At 38.8% G+C, this 18,509-nt stretch overlaps 1 protein-coding gene across 4 annotated transcripts; it reads left to right on the top strand.

Annotated features, from left to right (window-relative positions):
- The first annotated feature begins 9,187 nt into the window (after window positions 1–9,187).
- LOC121997342 (protein ALP1-like) lies at window positions 9,188–11,173 on the top strand. 4 transcript variants are annotated; one of them, XM_042551696.1, is made up of 3 exons: window positions 9,188–10,393; window positions 10,475–10,554; window positions 10,832–11,173. In XM_042551696.1, the coding sequence occupies exons 1-3, from the start codon at window positions 9,281–9,283 to the stop codon at window positions 10,863–10,865; spliced, it is 1,227 nt and encodes a 408-aa protein (XP_042407630.1). In that variant the 5' UTR covers window positions 9,188–9,280; the 3' UTR covers window positions 10,866–11,173. The 4 variants fall into 4 exon arrangements, with proteins under 4 accessions (XP_042407630.1, XP_042407631.1, XP_042407628.1 ...); XM_042551697.1 differs by having other exon boundaries at window positions 10,822–11,173; XM_042551694.1 differs by having other exon boundaries at window positions 9,188–10,554.
- Window positions 11,174–18,509: the final 7,336 nt, after the last annotated feature.

The following is an 18,509-nucleotide window of genomic DNA, read 5'->3' as shown; positions in this document are numbered from 1 at the left end:
AAGACTCTCCCCGAAGAGTTGCTCATCGTTGTTCACAACATCACTGTTGTGATCAACACGATAATGAAGGTCTCATACCCTTCATTTATCCTTAACTTCTCCCTCAATGTAGACAACTACCCAACCTTGAGCATTATCTACTACTTGAGTGTCCACTTGAAATAATGAGGATATCCACCCCATTTCTCCCCATTTCAAGTTTAAATGCTCAACCTTGAGCAAGTTTACAATGAAGGTTAACCACCTTCCAAGGTTCATGAAAATAATTTTCATGTCTTTAAAGAGTTCCTCCCCTAAAGACATGGTGGTAACTTCGTCATTGCACCAACAATGACTTGGAATCCCTAAAACATTAGGAAACCCAATTTGGAAGTTTTGAGGTTCAAATATTCAAAATTTGAAACAACCTCCCCCTAAACTTCTACTTAGTCCACGTTAACCCCACCCACCCTGTTTTCCACAAGAAAACACACTCTGTATGTATACAAATGTATTTAAAGGGTTTGGAATGGTTACCTAGACTCAAAGAGGTTCAAAGATGCTGAAATCGGCCTTCCCCCAAAATCAGCAACTTGGATCGATTGGAGTTGGGTTCCAATCGATTGAACCTTTCGAATCGATCCACGGATCGATTCAGACTCCCGGATCGATCGGTGATCGATCCAGAGCACCTCATGGAATTGCCGTTTGAATCGATCCATGGATCGATTCATGGAACTCAATCGATCCATGGATCGATCGAGACTCGATAGTTGCTGAAATTCCATTTCGGTCAATTCAGAAACCCCTAGAAAATTCTACAAAAATTCAAAAATTATGAAATTTCGTGTAGACATTATTTAGGGCATACTTAATCATGGAAAAATAGCTTTCTATGAAAATATATCATATTTTCAAAGATTGACACAAACTTGAAAACTTGCAAAAACTTTAGTGTTTTTCTTCAAGTTTGTGTCTAACTATTCAATGATGATTACTATCAAAAGATAGCCTTCACCAAGGTTTTCCAAAAACATTTTAAAAACATTTTCAAAACCAATATCCCATCATGTTCCTTGGGCATAATGCACATGACTTGTACATTAGCTTTCCCAATGATGGGAAAACACATAACTATGTGTTTTGATGAATTTAAAACTCAAAGGAATGCACTAAATCAACATCTTGAGCTTTGTTCATCATCCTAACATCTCACTTGTATATAATATGCACTAAAACATATACAAGTCATCTTATAGGTCTTTGTGAGATGTAAGATTTTGGTTTTGCCCTATTCTAGGGATCATGCATATCTATCTAGGCATTTTGAGAGGTAGACATCCACAAAGGATGTTACTTGTTGATTTACTTGTTAAACAAATGTCACTTGTTTATTCCACTTGTTGTAAACAAATGCCACTTGTTTAACTAATGCCATATGTCCTTGATTTTTAAGGAAATAAACATAATGCATGATAATGTTATGGCATACATCAAAATAAAATAGCTTTCAAAAGAAAGATTTCTATAACTACATGATGTATGTATGGCATGACATGGTATTTTTGTATTTTTCATGATAAGTCATGAATGCAAAATACAAATAAGATAAAATATGATGTCATGGCATATTATGAGCAAACAATTATGGCATGGTTTAGCATAAATAAAATATACCTAGATTACCTATCTAAGTATCATTAATCTTAGCTAATCCTAAAACTTAAACCCTAGATTGCCCAAAGTGCTTCAAGAGAGTGCCAAAACCTAAGTTTGCATTTCTTATTCCCTTGATTAATTTATGCCAATTAAAATAAACATGTCCTCAAATGTTGGCATATTCCATTTTTCCTCAAGAGTAGCACTTTTAAATTTAAGGCCCGGATTGCCTTAAATTTTCTAAGAACATACCAAAAACCCAACTTGATAGTTCTTATGAATTTTCCAATATGTGCCATTTAAGATTAAAATCAATTCTTCCACCATTAGGCACATTTTACTCTTTCAAGGAGTAATCAATAATTCCATTTCATTTTCAAAGGTTAACAAAAACCCTGAAAATGCTCCTTGAGTGTCAATTTCCTCAAAGTTGGGTTAACTACCCTTCTAATCGGAGTTGACACTCTCTAACCCATCTATGGGGTAGAGAAGATGCTCCTAGGAACCCAACACCTATTGGTGCTCCTTGGATGCTCTAGGTACTCACTAGGGATAACTTCCCTAGATACCTTCCTAGTGACCTTGTTGGGCTTCTTAGAAGCCTTGGTCACATTTTCTAGGTCAACTCTAGGGATAACCTCCCTTGTGACCTTGTTTGTGACTTTCTTAGACTTCTTAGAAGTCTTAGTCACATTTATTACAAAAATACTCTTAGGGATGACTTCCCTAGTATTTTTGGCTTGACCACTAGACCTAGGGTTTGTTCCATAACTATATGGAACTCTATGGTAAGAGGGCACATCCTTCTTAGCCTTTTGTTTGTATCCCAAACCTCTATGGCCATTAGATGACCTTTGTGCTCCTAGACCTAGGCTATGCTCATCTTGCCCTAATAGGATATTTTCCATCCTTTTTAGGGTCTTTTCCATTTTATCAAGTCTTGACCTCAAGACTTGATTTTCTATCACTAAGTCCTTAGTTTTAGATTTTTCATTTGATTCATGAGCATATTTGTTTTTGGGCTTGTATCTAAAATCTTTAGAGTTATTGCCCAAGTGTCTATCTACCTTCCTAACCTTAGGTTGGGTAGTTTTGGCATGTAGGGCCACATGTTTTTCCTTAAGGCCCTCATGCTTCCTATTCTTATGGTAAATCGCATTAAAATGATAAAAATTTGACCTAGCATGCTTTTTACCATTTTGCAAGGGAATAGGCTCAATGAAAGTTACCTTCCTTTTTACCTTGGAGGCTCCCCCTTGACTAGTGCCTCCTTGAGCCTTGACCATCTTCTTCCCCTTGGGGCATTGACTTCGGTAATGCCCTTTTTGTTGACACAAGAAGCACACAATGTGCTCCTTGCTCTTCTTTGTCCCGGGGGTGGTCTCCTTGGGCTTCTCCTTGCCCTTTTGTGCCACTTGGCCCTTCTTCTTGGCCAAGTTGGGACACTTGCTCTTATAGTGCCCATGTTCCCTACACTCAAAACATATTATATGATTTTTATTATTAATTGAAACATTTATACCTTCTTGTATAGGGATGACACTTGCTCCTCCATTTGATATTTCTTGAATTTCGGAGGTGGCACAATCTTCTTCTTCTTCACTTGACCCGGATGTAGAAGCTTCTCCTTCTTCTTGATCCGGCGTCACCATGAATTGCTCCCCCTCAATCCTAGAGGTGGAGGCTTCATCATTTTGAATGTGAAACAAGGAGTATGCTCCCTCCTTGTTCCCTTCGGTGCATTCCCTTAAGGATGAAGCTTCTTGGATTTCCTCTTCTTCGGAGGTTGAGTATCTCTCAACCTCGGGGTCCTCCTCTTGGTCTTGCTCCAAAGAGTCACCCTCTTTGGATTCTTCATGATCTTGTACAGTGGAGGGGATCTCTTCATGAAGCTTGGCCAATTTGCTCCAAAGCTCCTTGGCATCTTCGAACTCTCCAACTCGAGCCAAGATGTGGCTAGACAATAAGTTGACCAGAAGCTTGGTCACTTTGTCATTTGCCTCGCCCCTTTGAATTTGCTCTGAGCTCCATCTGCTTTTCTTTAGAAGCTTGCCCTTGGAGTTTGTTGGAGCTTTGAAGCCTTCCATTAGAGCAAACCATTGCTCTATCTCCATCATAAGAAAATTTTTGATTCTTGATTTCCAAGAATCGAAACTTGTAGAAGTGTATGGTGGAGCCACCCTTGTATCAAATCCAAGTCCATCTTGGAATTGCATCTTGAAGTTGAGCTTCTTGAATTCTTTGACTTTGATGAATTTGCTCCAACTTCTTCACCCTCTAGCTTTTCTTGTTGTACTTGACCCTTCCGGCGATGATTCCGGTGAAGAGCGACCTCGCTCTGATACCACTTGTTAGGACCAAAAGTAGCTAGAGGGGGGGGGGGTGAATAGCTCGTCGCATTCGCTCGGTGCTCGGCGTTGCTTGTTCCTTCAAAGATGTGCAGCGAAAAATACAGAAACAAACACACAACGCTAACACGGTTGGTTTTACTTGGTATCCACCTCACAAGAGGTGACTAATCCAAGGATCCACACCAACACACACACCCTCCACTAGATAAAACTCTCCTTTGTGGTAACTACCAAGGGCGGAGAAGCCCTACAATACTCAATACAAGAAGAGAGGGAAAGGATACAAGAAATACAAGCTTACAAGCTTACAATGAGTACAAAACCCTAACCCTAGCTTCTCTTCTTGGCTTTGATCCGCCTCTTGACTTGGAGAGCTTCCAAGATCCTTCAAGAGCTGGCGATCTGAGCTTTGTGAGCGCTGTGGAGGAGTTGGCGAGAGCTCTGGAGTGAATCGGAGAAGTTGTTTTTTCAGCCATCGAACGCCTGCAGCTATAAACGACGCCAACGGTCGGATCCCGATCGATTCGAATGTTCCCAATCGATCGGGGAGGCTTTGGATCGATCCACGGATCGATCCAGAGCGCCGAGCTGAAGCGCGCTGGATCGATCCACGGATCGATCCAGCGCTATCGGCTGAGGACCCCCAATCGATCCATCGATCGATTGGGACCTCGGATCGATCCACGGATCGATCCGGAATCGATCTGGGACAGTCGGATCGATCCACCGATCGATCCGAGCTGGATCGATCCATCGATCGATCCGACTTGGTTTTGTCCAAAACCAAGTCCTAAACCTCCCAAACCAACATCCGGTCAACCTTGACCTGTTGGTATGTCATGCCTAGCATCTAGTCACTCCCTTGACCTGCTAGGACTCCCTTACCAAGTGTCCGATCAATCCCTTTGACCCACTTGGACTTTTCTCTGTGCCAAGTATCCGGTCAATCCCTTTGACCTACTTGGACTTTTCTTTCATGCCAAGTATCCAGTCAATCCTTTGACCTACTTGGACTTCCCAGCACCAGATGTCCGATCATCCTTGATCCATCTGGATTTTCCCTTGCCTGGCTTCACTCACCAGGACTTTCACCTAGCTTCACTCACTAGGACTTTCACCTGGCTTCACTCACCAGGATTTCCATCTGCCTAGCTTCACTCACTAGGACTTTCACCTGGCTTCACTCACCAGGATTTCCATCTGCCTAGCTTCACTCACTAGGACTTCCTTCTGCCTGGCTTCACTCACCAGGACTTTTCTTCTGCCTGGCTTCACTCACCAGGACTTTTCTTCTGCCTGACATCCCAGTTAGGACTTCCCAGTCAAGTATCCAGTCAACCTTGACCTACTTGACTCTTCTTCAATCAATATCTTATTGTCAAACATCTAAACCCAAACCAAGACTCAGCTTGGTTACCCAGGTCAACCTTGACCTGTAGGATATTGCACCAACATGCTAGACAAGAGAGCTTCCTTCTCTTCTTCTTCTCCTTCAAGCAACCGGCCACCAAGAGAAAGCCAAAATTGATGCCGCCGGTCTCCAAGAGAGAAAACAAAAGGAGAAGAGAGAAAGAAGATGACCGGCCACCAAGGGAATAGAAGAGAGGAATTTCTGTTGGTTGCTACTCGGAAAACCTAATGATTCCACTGTACAAAAATTTTGTACAAAGGTCTGAACCTTTTCCTAGCTATCATGTGTTCTTTTAAATTAAACTTGGATCGCCTGCGGAACTTAACACGTTTGATCCAAAGTTTAATCTATTTGTTCTTTTAGGTTTAGACTTGAATCTCCTGCGAAACTTAACACGTTCGATCCAAATCACCTAAGTTATTAATTCCATTAAATATTAATTTCCTAAATTGGCTTCCAGGACTGCATGGCGAGGCACATGGTCTTCTTGGATATGAGAACAACCACCACCGCCTAGACAAAGCCTTTTAAGGAAAGCTAATATTTAATTTCCTTAAATAACTTTAGGTCAACCGAAAAGAACAATCAAATCACAAGGAAAAGAAAAACAAAGAGCACAACATCGAAAATAAATTTGAAATACTAGAATCGCATGCCTCTTGTATTTGGTATTTTTTACATGAAGATGAAACTAGTATGATGCGGAAATAAAATACTAGTATACCTTTTCTTTTGCAAGCAAAAACCTCTAGGTCTTCTACCGTATTCCTCTTCTAACTTCGGATGTTGTGTGGACAACGATCTTCCGAGATGAGAAAACACCAAAGCACCTTCTTCTCCTCCTTGCAAGGTTTGGTCAAATCAAGTGCACCTCCAAGGAAGAAGAGAAACCACCACCAATGCTCCAAGGGATGAAAGCTTTCTCTCCTTCTTCTCCAAGCTAGAAAACCGGCCACCACTTGATCTCCAAGAGGAAGAAGAGGTTCGGCCACAACAAGGAGAAGAGAGAGCTTGAAGGGGTCGGCCACACCAAGGAAGAAAAGAGGGAGAAGAATAATAAAGTTATGTGTCATGAAGGCACCCCAACCCCCTCTTTTATATTCCTTAGCTTTGGTAAATAAGGAAATAAATATCACCCATTGATAATTTAAAGAAATAAATATCAAATATATGTGCTTGTTATTATATTAGGATTAAGAGCACACACTTTCATAATAACTGAGGTATTTGTTCCTTTATAAAGTCAGTATAAAAGAAACGACCTCTAATGGTCCTACTCAATACACTCTAAGTGTACTAGTGTAATTATATAGTTAAGATAAACTAATTCCTAATTACACTACGACCTTCCAATGATTTGTTCCTTTCCATTTTGGTCGTGAGTTACTGTTTATAATTTATAAGGTACTGATAACATCATCTTCTGTATGTGACACCACATACTATGTTATCTACAATATAAATTAATTGAACAACTACAAACAAATGTAGATAATTTGACCAAATGTGATTCTTTATTCAAAATAAATGTTTACAAAAGCTTAGGCTTTCAGTATACACTCTAATAATTTCGACCACAATAGAGAGGATGCAAGGCTTAGGTTTTTCTCTATGAGGCACCATCTCCCTCTCTTTTATAATCCTTGGTAAATCCAAAGAAGGGAAGTTTTAAAACAAAAAATTAAAACTTCCTTTTATTCCTTTACATGGCCAGCCACCACTTATGCATCAAACAAGGAAAGATTTTAAACAAAAAATTAAAATATCTCTTTTAAAATCTCTTTTGTTGGTTAACTATAAAAGACATGTTTTATAAAATTAAAATATTCTATTTTAAATCCTTTTATAGATGTCTATAAAAGAAATAACAATAAATGAGACGGTTTTTGAGTTTTTTAAACTGTTTTGATGATTTACATAATTTAGAATGACTTTTAAATTTTTATTCTTTAAAATAAGCAAAACTTATTTTCTTCTAATTCTTTAATTAATTAAAAGGAAAATTTTAAAAATACCTCCCAAATTAAGAGAAATATTAAATGGGTGTCTTATTTATAATTTATTTCAAAAATACCCTAAACTTAATACTATTGTAATAATTCGTTGCTAACTTGTACATTGTCAATCGTGATTAAATCATGGCTCATTTCAAATGTAGTGATGTAATAGAGTTCCATTAGTTATTTTTCTCATTTAAATATTATTTTAATTAGGTTATTACTCTCAAATAAATAAAATTAATATAAATTAATTATACTATTGTAGAAACTAGTTGCTAGCTTCTACACGTTATAGTAGGTAGCTGCTATTTTCTATATGGTTAATTGTGATCAAATAATATTTATTTTAAATGTAGTGGATATAATAAAGTCATTTTAATTTATTTTGTTAATTGAAATATTGTTTTAATCAGATTATCACTCTCACTCTTAAATAAGTAAAATTAATATAAGTTAATAATATTGTTATAGAAGCTAGCAGCTAGCTTCTACATATTATTGATACTAGCTTCTATACAGTCGATTTGTAATCCTATAGTACTCATTCAAATTTAGTAGGTGTGATAGATCCCCTTAATTTATTTTGTTTATTGAAATATTATTTTAAAAAGGTTTTTACGCTCATATAAGCAAAAAAAAAAAAAAAAAAAATTAATCACACTATTGTAGATATAAGCAATCAGTTTTTACACATTGTAGCAGCTATCTACTAGCTTCTACACGACTAATCAAATAATGTTCATTTATAATGTATCACTCTTAAATAAGTAAAATTAACATAACTTAATCATACTGTTTAGAAGCTAACTAGGGATGTAAACGAGCCGAACCGAGCCGAACAGTATTAGGCTCGAGCTCGGCTCGTTTAAGTTATATTCGGGCTCGAGCTCGGCTTGAGCTCGAATCGAGCTTTTATCACAAGGCTCGAGCTCGGCTCGTTTTAGAATTATCAAGCTCGCGAACAGTTCGAGCTCGGCTCGTTATTAGCTCGATTATCAAAGTTAACGAGCCTAACTCGTTAAGCGAGCTCGAGCTCGTTTTCGGGCTCGTTTAGAGCTTGTTTGTGGCTCGTTTTAGAGTTCGTTTTTTGACTCATTTTAAAGCTCATTTTAAAGTTCGTTTTAGAGCTCATTTTTTTGGCTCGTTTGAGAGCTCGTTTTTTTGCTCGGTTTAAGGCTCGTTTTTTTGGCTCGCGAGCCTATAAACGAACATGTTCGCGAGCTCATGAGCCGAATATCCTTAAGCTCGAGTTCGGCTGGATAAAATTGTCGAGCTCGGCTCGATAAGATAAACGAACGAACTCGAATGAGTTTTTTACCGAATCGAGCTCCGAATAGCTCGTGAACCGTTTGATTCATTTACATCCCTACTAACAACTAGTTTCTATACATTTTAATAACTAACTATTAGCTTCTATATAATAGATCGTGATTAGATAATGCTCATTTAAATTACAATGGATGTGATGAAATTTGTTTGATTTATTTTACTTAAAAATATTATTTTAACTAAATTATTATTTTTATATAAATAAAATTAACATGAGTTAATTATATTATTATAAAAGTTATGAGTCAACTTTTACCTATTGTAGTATCTATTATATTGGGGAAGTTAACAATCAACTAATTCAACTTCAATCTAAAAATGGGTCTAGAAATATTTCAGATAGTTTACGCATTCATTTGATTTTAATTGGAAAAAGATGTTTATCTGATTATTCGCGGCGTTTTTTTTTAGTTTTGCCCTTAATTAAATGATCTTATATAATTTAGTAATTTGCCACATCGACGGGGGTTACTGCATTTGTAACTGGCTCGAAATGGCTCGTCGCCATCACCGAAAGGTCCGAAACGGCCGGTGCGTCAAAAATAAGGGGAATGGTTGGCGGTAGCAAGCGCCGCTCTTCCACGGCCGCTCCCCCGACGCCTTCCCGACCGGCCACGAAGAACCCTCCTTCGCCTCTTACGGCTGAGGAGCTGACCCCTTTCCTCGACATCCTCTCCTCCGCGCTGTCGGGCTCCCTGCGCTTCCGCTCCTCCGCCGACCTCGCCCTCCTCCCTTCCCAGTATCTCGATCTCGACTCCTCCATCGCCGCGGCCGCCGAATCCCTCTCCGGACTCCTGTCCGTCCTCCCTCCCCATTCTCTCTCGATCGATCTGCCTCCTCCTCCCTCCGCCCCTTGGTTCTCCCGCTTCCTGGCCTCCGCCGCCGTCGACGATGTCCGATGGGCCGAGTCCTTTCGCATGTCGAAGCGATCCTTCGGCGCTCTCCTTCAGTCTCTTTACCCCGCCCTCCAATCGGACCTTTCCGTTCCCGCTGACGTCAAGCTCGGCGCCGCTCTCTTCCGCCTCGCCCACGCCGCTCCTTACCGCGCCGTCGCCCACCGATTCGGCCTCCCTTCGCAGGAAGCCGCGTGCCGCTCTTTCTACGAGGTCTGCAAAGCCGCCGTCGACCGGCTCGGCCACCTCTTCGACTTCTCCTCCGACCTCGAACGCGTCGTCCGTGGGTTCGATCGGCTGTTGCTGCCCAACTGCTGTGGCGTGCTCGGTTTCACCCGATTCACCGTCGAAGGGACCGCACGAGGAGGATCCATCGTCGCGCAGGGTTTGGTGGATTCTGAAGGGAGGTTTCTTGACATCTCCGTCGGGTGGCACGGATCGACGACACCTGCTGAGATAGTCACCAAATCGAAGCTCTCCAAAACTCAAGCTTTGCTGCTGGGAACTGCTTCGTCCACCAGGGAGCTTAACGGGGGCTCTTTGCCTAAGTATTTGCTGGGTGGCTCCTGCTGCCCTCTTCTACACTGGTTGCTGACACCATACAGAGATGGCGAGTCGAGCTCGAACTCCTCCAAAGCTGCGACATTCAACCATTTCCACGCTTGCGCCATGGAGCTGGTGAACAGGGCCTTCGCGCGACTTCGCATGCAATGGCGGCTTCTACCCGCAAGCTGGAAGGAGGAGTGCGTTCAGGCTCTGCCCTATGTGGTGGTAACAAGCTGTTTGCTCCACAACTTCCTCATCAAGTCTGGTGACTTCATGGCGGATGGAACTGACACTAGTGCGATGCAGCAAGAGTTTCCAAATTTCGATGGGAAGGATGATGAGAATGGACAAAGGATCAGGGAGATACTTGCCACTCATTTAGCAAGGTAAACACTATTCAATACTTAAATTTTGTCACAATGCATCTATTTTCAGTGTTTTGTATCTGATCTTAGTTAATTCCAAACTAGTTCTTTCAGAAACGTTTTAGCTTTTGCTAAATGCAATGCTGCAAATCTCTGGTTGCCTATGTCAATTGTCAATGTTTGTTTCGGTAGAATTTGACCTTTCGTCATTCTACCCAAACTAGAAGCCTAGAAGCTAAGTTTACATGTTTGATCTTTGAGAATTATCTTTGTTAATGTGTTTACTAGTGGAATTTAGCTCAAAAAAGCAGCATCTGAGGAGTTTTTTCTGAAGAGACAAAGGAGAGAAGAGCAACAAAGATCGTCGGTGCCAAATTGTTCAACACTGTTCCTCATGTTCTAACTCCAACTCCAGTGATAAAACCAGAAAGCAGCCTTAAAAATGGATCTCTTTTCTATCTTGAACGAATCTGATCAGTGACAATTCTTGTGCATTGTCTAGTTAATAGCTTGGGAACTGAGTGTTCTAGCTAATAACTCTATATTTCTTTGTTTGTTTGACCCTCGAGAAATATTTTTATTGATCCGTAGAAGCTGTTGTAGAATGGGACCAGCTATTGCACTCTTAACCTTGCACTCTTATGCTGTGTTTACGGAATGATTCCAAATCTACATAAGAGCACTCCCATTCTGTGTTTACCCTTTCATTTTGACGAGCGGAATCAAGTAGAGATGAATTGGCAGAATTGTAGGGAAGGAACCAAAATTTGGTTCGAAATCCAAATTAACCATCACGATCAAACCTTTATTTGTTGCTGGTCCACTCATTTTCTTGTCATTCAGCTTCGACTAATTGTTCGAGAAGTGAGGCATGACTAGCACTGGGATCAACTGAAGGATTCTACAACCCAGAACATTCCAGTATTTTTCATTCAAGTAACTTCAGGTATGCTTTCTAATATGATTTCAGTTTTGTTTTCACGAATTGTTGAGGATGGTCGCGTGACAGAAATGACTAGCAATGGTGAGTGGGGACAATGGAAAAAAAAATCAACACCCAAGGAAGGAAAGCCTTCTTCGCCGACCGGCATGAAGAGATGCATGGGTAGACTGAAAGATGCTTGGTTGCACGCTCCTGAACCCTACAACGGAGAGTGCCTTGCTAGGATGGTAGAAGAGAAGAGCCACTGGAGCAAAGAGTTACATGGGTGGTTAGAGGGGAACATGGTCAGCATGGATCCACCAATCCTAAGTGATGCTGGGGTATTTCCTCGGTGTCAATGATCAAATCAGAATGACATGAGGGGTAACAGAGGCCCAACTCTTGACTGTCGACTCTGGCTATGCTTTTGACAAACTCCCAACTACGTTCAATGTCTGACTCTCGATTGCCGACTCCCGGCTATGCTCGACATCTCGATGTCCGACTCCCAGTTACTTCCAATTGCCGACTACCAGATATGCTCGGTGTCCAACTCCCAGCTACTCCTGACTCCCGACTATGCTCGGTGTCTGACTCCTAACTACTTCCAACTACCGACTCCCGGCTACGCTCGGTGTTCGACTCTTGGGTACTTTTGACTTGACTTATGACTCCTAGCTACGCTAGATGTCTGACTCCCAGCTACACCTGACTCTCGATTGTTGTCTCTAAACTCACGATTCCAGGCTCTCTCAAACTATTACGGACTAGAGCAACGAAGTGTTACGTTGTTCCTAGAGGATAATAAATAATGCAACCGTTATAGCTGAAAAAACAAAAAACACAGCTATTAATTCCGACATAAATGGGTCGTAATGGACATTTATTTTTGGGAATGTGGTCACAACAACGAGAAATGGAGGGCACAGGGAGAACATGCTAAAGAGATCTAGCTCTATAAAAGATAGTTGACTCTTATGAGCAAAGGTATGCAAATCTTAATTTTCAGTAACCATTCTCTTCTTCATAAAGAACTGACTTGAGCATCGTAGTGGCTTTGCCAGGGACTTCCCTGGCCATCATTATAATTCGTTTTTTGGGATTTCTTCTTCTTCTTCTTCTTCTTCATCACAAAATAGGAGCCACCTCATTTTCCGAATCAGCAATAATAGCGTATTGTCAGCGAGTCAGATGTTTTTGTTCTCAGACAGGATCAAATTGATATCGTCAATAAGAAATCTGACTTAAGAACTAGACCGAGACATAAGATGGATAGCACCGGACGATCCAGCGTCAGAGATGGATCTTCATTGAGGCTATACTAGGCTATAGCCCAGCCCTGTTGCCCCATCCAAAAATTATTTTTAGGGAGAGATATAATGTGAGTTTAATTAATTTTGGGTTGCTGGCTTGGTGCAGATCCGGTAGTGTTGCACATCTCTACAAATCGACGATTAAACCCTCCGTTGAATCATCAGGAATCGGCGAAGCCACGAAGGGCACTAATCTCATAAGTGCCGGCGTCTACCATCATTGGCAGCGAAAGAAAGGTCAACCCTAATTTCTCTATTTTCATTTTCATCTTAATCAGATTTTAAAAGTGTCCACCTTCTTGTCCTCGTTTTTCTTCGTGATTTCATAATTACACCTGTTTGTTGTTTTTTTTTGGGTGTTGTCGTGTTGAATTGCATATGATCATAGGACACGTGGTTCGGTGATTGTCTCTTTTCATGGATAGATATTTAGGATGCAATAAGATTTAGAGCCTAGAATAATAACTAATCTTTTTTTTCCTTGGCCACATAAATTAGATATTTAGATGTGGCAGTATGCCTTGTCTTGGTTTTCTGTGATTAATCACTTGATTTTGATTTTGATTTTATCTATTTTATTAGCATGTCTACTACTACTCTTAATTGTTTATTTATTCTATTGTTATTTTATTATTTATTTAGGGATATAATTTGAACTATTTTACAATGGAACACTAATATGTTGTGAAGAAAGGAAAAATGATAGTCTCTTATTTTTAAAAAAGAGATCGTCAAACAAGTGAAAGCACTTCAATTCCATCCGTCCCTACAAGGTAACATCAATCTAGTGAAAGTCTTCCAATTCTTAGTGTCCAAATTCTTTCAATTTCCTCTTCAAGCGATGAGCATCAATCATCCTCTATTTGTATTGAACGAGATTCGGGAAAAAGAAAACAGATATATGAATATCATATCAATGTACGAGATGAGATAAGACATTCATATCTAAATATGAGACCTTATCAACCAGATATGTTGGAGTATCCGGCTAAAATTTAGAAGTCAGAATCATCAGTTTTAAAAAAAATGGTTCCAGAAATTTCATTGGTTAGAGTATTCGCCTTCAATAAATAAGGCATATTGCTTTTATTGTTTTCTTTTCCTGAATGATGTTAATTCATCTAATATCTCAGTACTAGTTAATGAAGGATTTGACAATTTAGAAAAATATATGCATTTCTTGTTCATATTGGTTCTACAACTTCTTCACCTCATATTTGATGAGACCTCGCAACATATTGATAATGTGATGCATGTCCAATCTAAAGAGGAAAAAGAGAAAAATCGTTTGTGTTTGAGGACCTCAATTGTCGTTGTTCACTGGCTATCACTTCAAGGTTGTGCCTTTAGAGATAATGATGAATCACTATCTTCATCTAATCGTGGGAACTTTCTTGACTTAGTAAAGACTTTTGCAAAAATGAATACAGAAATTGATGGAGTTGTACTTGAAAATGCTCCAAAAAATGCCCAATATATCACTCTAGAAATTCAAAAAGAAATTTTACATATTATGGCTAACAGAGTACGAAAGATGGTTCATGAAGAAGTTGGAGATAAATGTTTTTGTATTCTTGTTGATGAAGCACGAGATATATCTAAATGGGAGCAAATGGTCATTATCTTGAGGTTTGTGAACAGTTATGGGGTTTTGATAGAAATATTTTTTGCCATCAAAAGTATTAGTGATACTACCTTAATGAATCTGAAAAAAGAAAAATCAAATGTTCTTGTACATCATTACCTACAGGTTAAGAAAATCAGAGGTTAAGGATATGATGGTGCTAGTAATATGCGAGGCGCATGGAATGGACTTCAGGCATTATTTCTCAGAGATTGTCCTTATGCATACTATATCCACTGTTTTGCCCATTGATTACAATTAACATTGGTTTCTGCAGCCAAGGATGCCAGTGTTATTTGGAAGTTCTTTTCTCATTTGGATAATATTGTCAATATTGTCACTTCTTCTACTAAACGTATTGCTGAGTTACATGCTACACAGAGAAATGAAATCGAGTATATGTTGGCAATTGGAGAACGTGATTCTTGAAGTGGAGCCAATCAGATTGATAATTTACAACGAGCAGGAGCTACTTGTTGGAGTTCTCACTATGACTCAGTAAAAAGCTTGATAGGTATGTATGCTGCAACTTGCAGAATTTTGAAGTTCTTAGTGACCATTCTCCAAATGGAAGAGCTAAAGTTGAAGTTTGGGGGATTTATAGAAACATGGCAAGCTTTGAAGTTGTGTTCATTTTGCACTTAATGCATAAAATTATGAGAACAACATATACTCTTTGTCAAATTCTTCAAAGAAAATCTCAGGACATTTTGACTGCTATTACATTTGTCTCTACTACCAAAATCATTCTTCAAGAACTTAGAGAACACGGATGGGAAGAATTTCTTCATGAAGTGAAAGTTTTTTGCACAAGAAATGAAATTGATATACTTGACCTTGATTGTCTATATAAGATTGGTCGTTCCCGTCAGCAAACTACAGTTAAGCATCATTACCATTTTGATGTTTTTAATGTAGCAATAGATTTAATCTTGATGGAGTTAAATACTCGATTTAATGAGTCATCAATGAGACTTCTTTCTCTTAGTACAACTTTATATCCTAAAAATTCATTTAAGTCGATTAACAGTGATGATATTTGTAAACTCGCAATGAAGTTTTATCCCGAAGATTTCACAAATCAAGATATTGTTGTTTTGAAATATGAATTGGTACATTATAAGCTTGATGCGATACAGAATTTGAAGGTTTCTACACTTGTTGAGTTGTGTCAGGAATTGACTGAAAGTGGGTAGTCAAAGGTTTATGTTATGTTGAATAGATTGATTCATCTTGTTTTGACGTTACCTGTTTCGACTGCCATTACTGAATGAGCCTTTTCAGCAATAGAACATGTGAAGATGACACTTCGCAATAAAATGGAGGATGATTTTCTTGAAGATTACTTAACACTCTATATTTAATGAGATTTAGTTAAGGATATAGATGTAAATTCTATTATAGATGAATTTTATGTTTTAAAATCTCATGGAGCACAACTTTGTTGAATATTTATTATATTAAGTTCAAGCCCCCCTCCCTAACTTAAATTCCAGAATTTGTCCCTGTCCAGCGTGGAAGCTAATGAAAGGTCAAATGTGTTGGTTGCTATTCGGAATACCGTTCTAGTTCCCCTGTACAAAAATTTGTACAAGCACAGAACTTAACCTAGCTACCCATGTGCTCTACTGAAGTTAAACTTGGATTGCAAACGATGTTTAACATTATTAATCCAAGTTGCTCTTCAGAAGTTAAACTTGGATTGGAAACGATACTTAACATTTTTATTCCAAGTTTAACCGATATGATATTCCTAAGTTAAACCATATAACAGAAGTTAATTAAATATCTATTTCAAAAATCGGCTTCCAAGTTAAACATAGCGAAGCACTAGGTCTTCTTGGATATAAGATTATCCACCACTTCCTAGACAAAGCCTTTAAAAGAAATCAGATATTTAACTTCTTACAGTAAACTAGGTTTAGCTACAGAGACCTCAATAGAAGCACAATATCGAAACATGAAATCGAAACACAAAATGATAATATAAAATTGATAGTCTCTTGTGTTTGGTTTTTCAAGATCTATACAAAGAACATGAACTAGTTATGATGCGGAAACAAATAACTAATTATACCTTTCTTTGTAGCTTAAAGACCTCTTGATCTTCTGTTGTATTCCTCTCCTCCTCTTGGACGTCGTGTGGGCGATGATCTACCAAGATGGAATCCATTTGAACCACTTCTTCTCCTCCAAGATTCTCGAGCCACCAAAGGATGCCAAAATAGGAAACTCCTCCTCCTCTTCTTCTTCTTCTCCAAGTAGTCCGGCCACCAAGAGATCTCCAATGCTTGATGCCGCCAACCCTTATGTTTCCTTTCCTCCAAGCAAGTCGTCGACCCTCAAGGAAGGAAAAAAGGGGAGAAGGGAAGGAAAGAGGGGTCGACCACCAAAGGAATAGAAGAGGATAATACCTTTCTTTTATAATCCTTGGTCATGGCAAAAAAGGAAAGTTTTAAACATAATTAAAACTTCCTTATTTGTGGCCTCCCTTTAAAAAATAAAATTTTAATAACAATTAAAATCTCTCTCTTTTAAATTTCCTATTGTACATGACAATAAAGGAAAGTTTTAAAATTAATCTCTCTCTTTTAAAACATGTAGATAACTACAAAAAGGAAAGATTAATTAAAACTTCTCTTTTTAAATCATGGTTACAAAAAAAGGAAAGTTTTATTAAAAATTAAAATATCTCTTTTAAAACATTATAGATAACTACAAATAAGGAAAAATTAAAATCTCTCTTTAATTTTTGTAGATAGCTATAAAAGGAAAGATTTTAAAATTTTAAACTCTTTTTTAAAACCATGTGGATGACTATAAAAGGATAGATTTTAACAAGAATAAAATCTTCCTTTTAATTTACTTGTGGATGCTAAAAAGAAAAGTTTTAAACAAAATTAAAATTTTTATTTTAACCATTGTTGATAACTACAAAAAAGAAAAGATTTTAACAAAAATAAAATATCTCTTTTATCTATTGTAGATAACTAAAAATAAGAAAAGATTTTAACAAAATTTTATTTTAAAACAAAACTTCCTTTTCCTTTACCTATGGCTGACCCCATGCTTGGTCACCAAGCATGGCTTGGACGGCCACTACATGAGCTCCAAAATAATGCTTGGCCGACCCCCTTGCTCCAAGCAAGGATGTGTCCGACCCATTATTTGGGTAAGAAGTGGACTTTGTGGACATAAGGCTTTATAGAGGCTACAACAGGGACTGAGAGGAGAAATTGATTTTGGTCTCTTGATGAGCTTGAACTTCCTGTGTTCGCCCCGAACACCCAACTCAAGTTCATCAATAATAACTCCTACCACTAAAGAGTTATTGAACTACTGCACCAATCTCAAATTACGTTATGAGCTCCTTTTTATTATTAGTGCATTAATCTCCCTGTGTTTAAGATATCAAATGTCCATTAATTAAATCAGCTACTGACAACTCACTTAATTAATATCTAGCTTCAAGAGTAGTATCACTCAACCTTATTATTATGTCGGACTAAGTTCACCTGTAGGGTTTACATGACAGTCCTTATGAGCTCCTCAAGGGGACATCATTAGCCTAGATTACTAGGACACAGTTTCTGTAGGATCGAAAAGAATTTAGATATCTCCACAATTGCATGATATTGTCCACTTTGGGTCCAAGCCCTCGTGGTTTTGCTTTTGAGCTCTCCCCAAAAGGCCTCATGCCAATGGAGATATCTTTCTCTTTATAAACTCATGATCTTTCCCATGTGTTTTCAATATGGGACTATGTTTGCAACCTTGCAACACCAACAATCCCCCCCCCTCAAACAAAGGACCACAGGCTTCTCATGTTCAATCCTCGACCCACCAAGTCTTCCTGTCCCTCAGGACACTCGATCTACTAGGGCTTCCTTGCCTAGCCACAACTAGGACTTCCTGCCCCATGTCTGGTCCTCTTGATCCGAACATAGAAGCCCCCACTTTCTTTATTCAAGGTCAATATTGTACCCACATGACTCAATCAGACCATAGCTCTTGTGCATAGTCGGCGGTTAAACCTTTTGGCAGTTTGGACTTTGATACCAATTGTAGGATCGAAAAGAATTTAGATATTTCCATAATTTCATGATATTGTTCACTT

This window comes from Zingiber officinale, chromosome 6A (assembly GCF_018446385.1).
Source record: "Zingiber officinale cultivar Zhangliang chromosome 6A, Zo_v1.1, whole genome shotgun sequence".
In the NCBI taxonomy this organism is placed as follows: domain Eukaryota; kingdom Viridiplantae; phylum Streptophyta; class Magnoliopsida; order Zingiberales; family Zingiberaceae; genus Zingiber; species Zingiber officinale.
Note: the sequence above shows the minus strand (reverse complement) of the source record. Positions and strands in the feature narration are given on the sequence as shown.

Coding starts and splice junctions, on each gene's coding strand:
- LOC121997342 (XM_042551694.1), top strand. CDS start 9,281: ATGGTTGGCGGTAGCAAGCGCCGCTCTTCCACGGCCGCTCCCCCGACG. Junction 10,555..10,831: donor CTTGCCACTCATTTAGCAAG/GTAAACACTATT, acceptor AGTGGAATTTAG/CTCAAAAAAGCAGCATCTGA.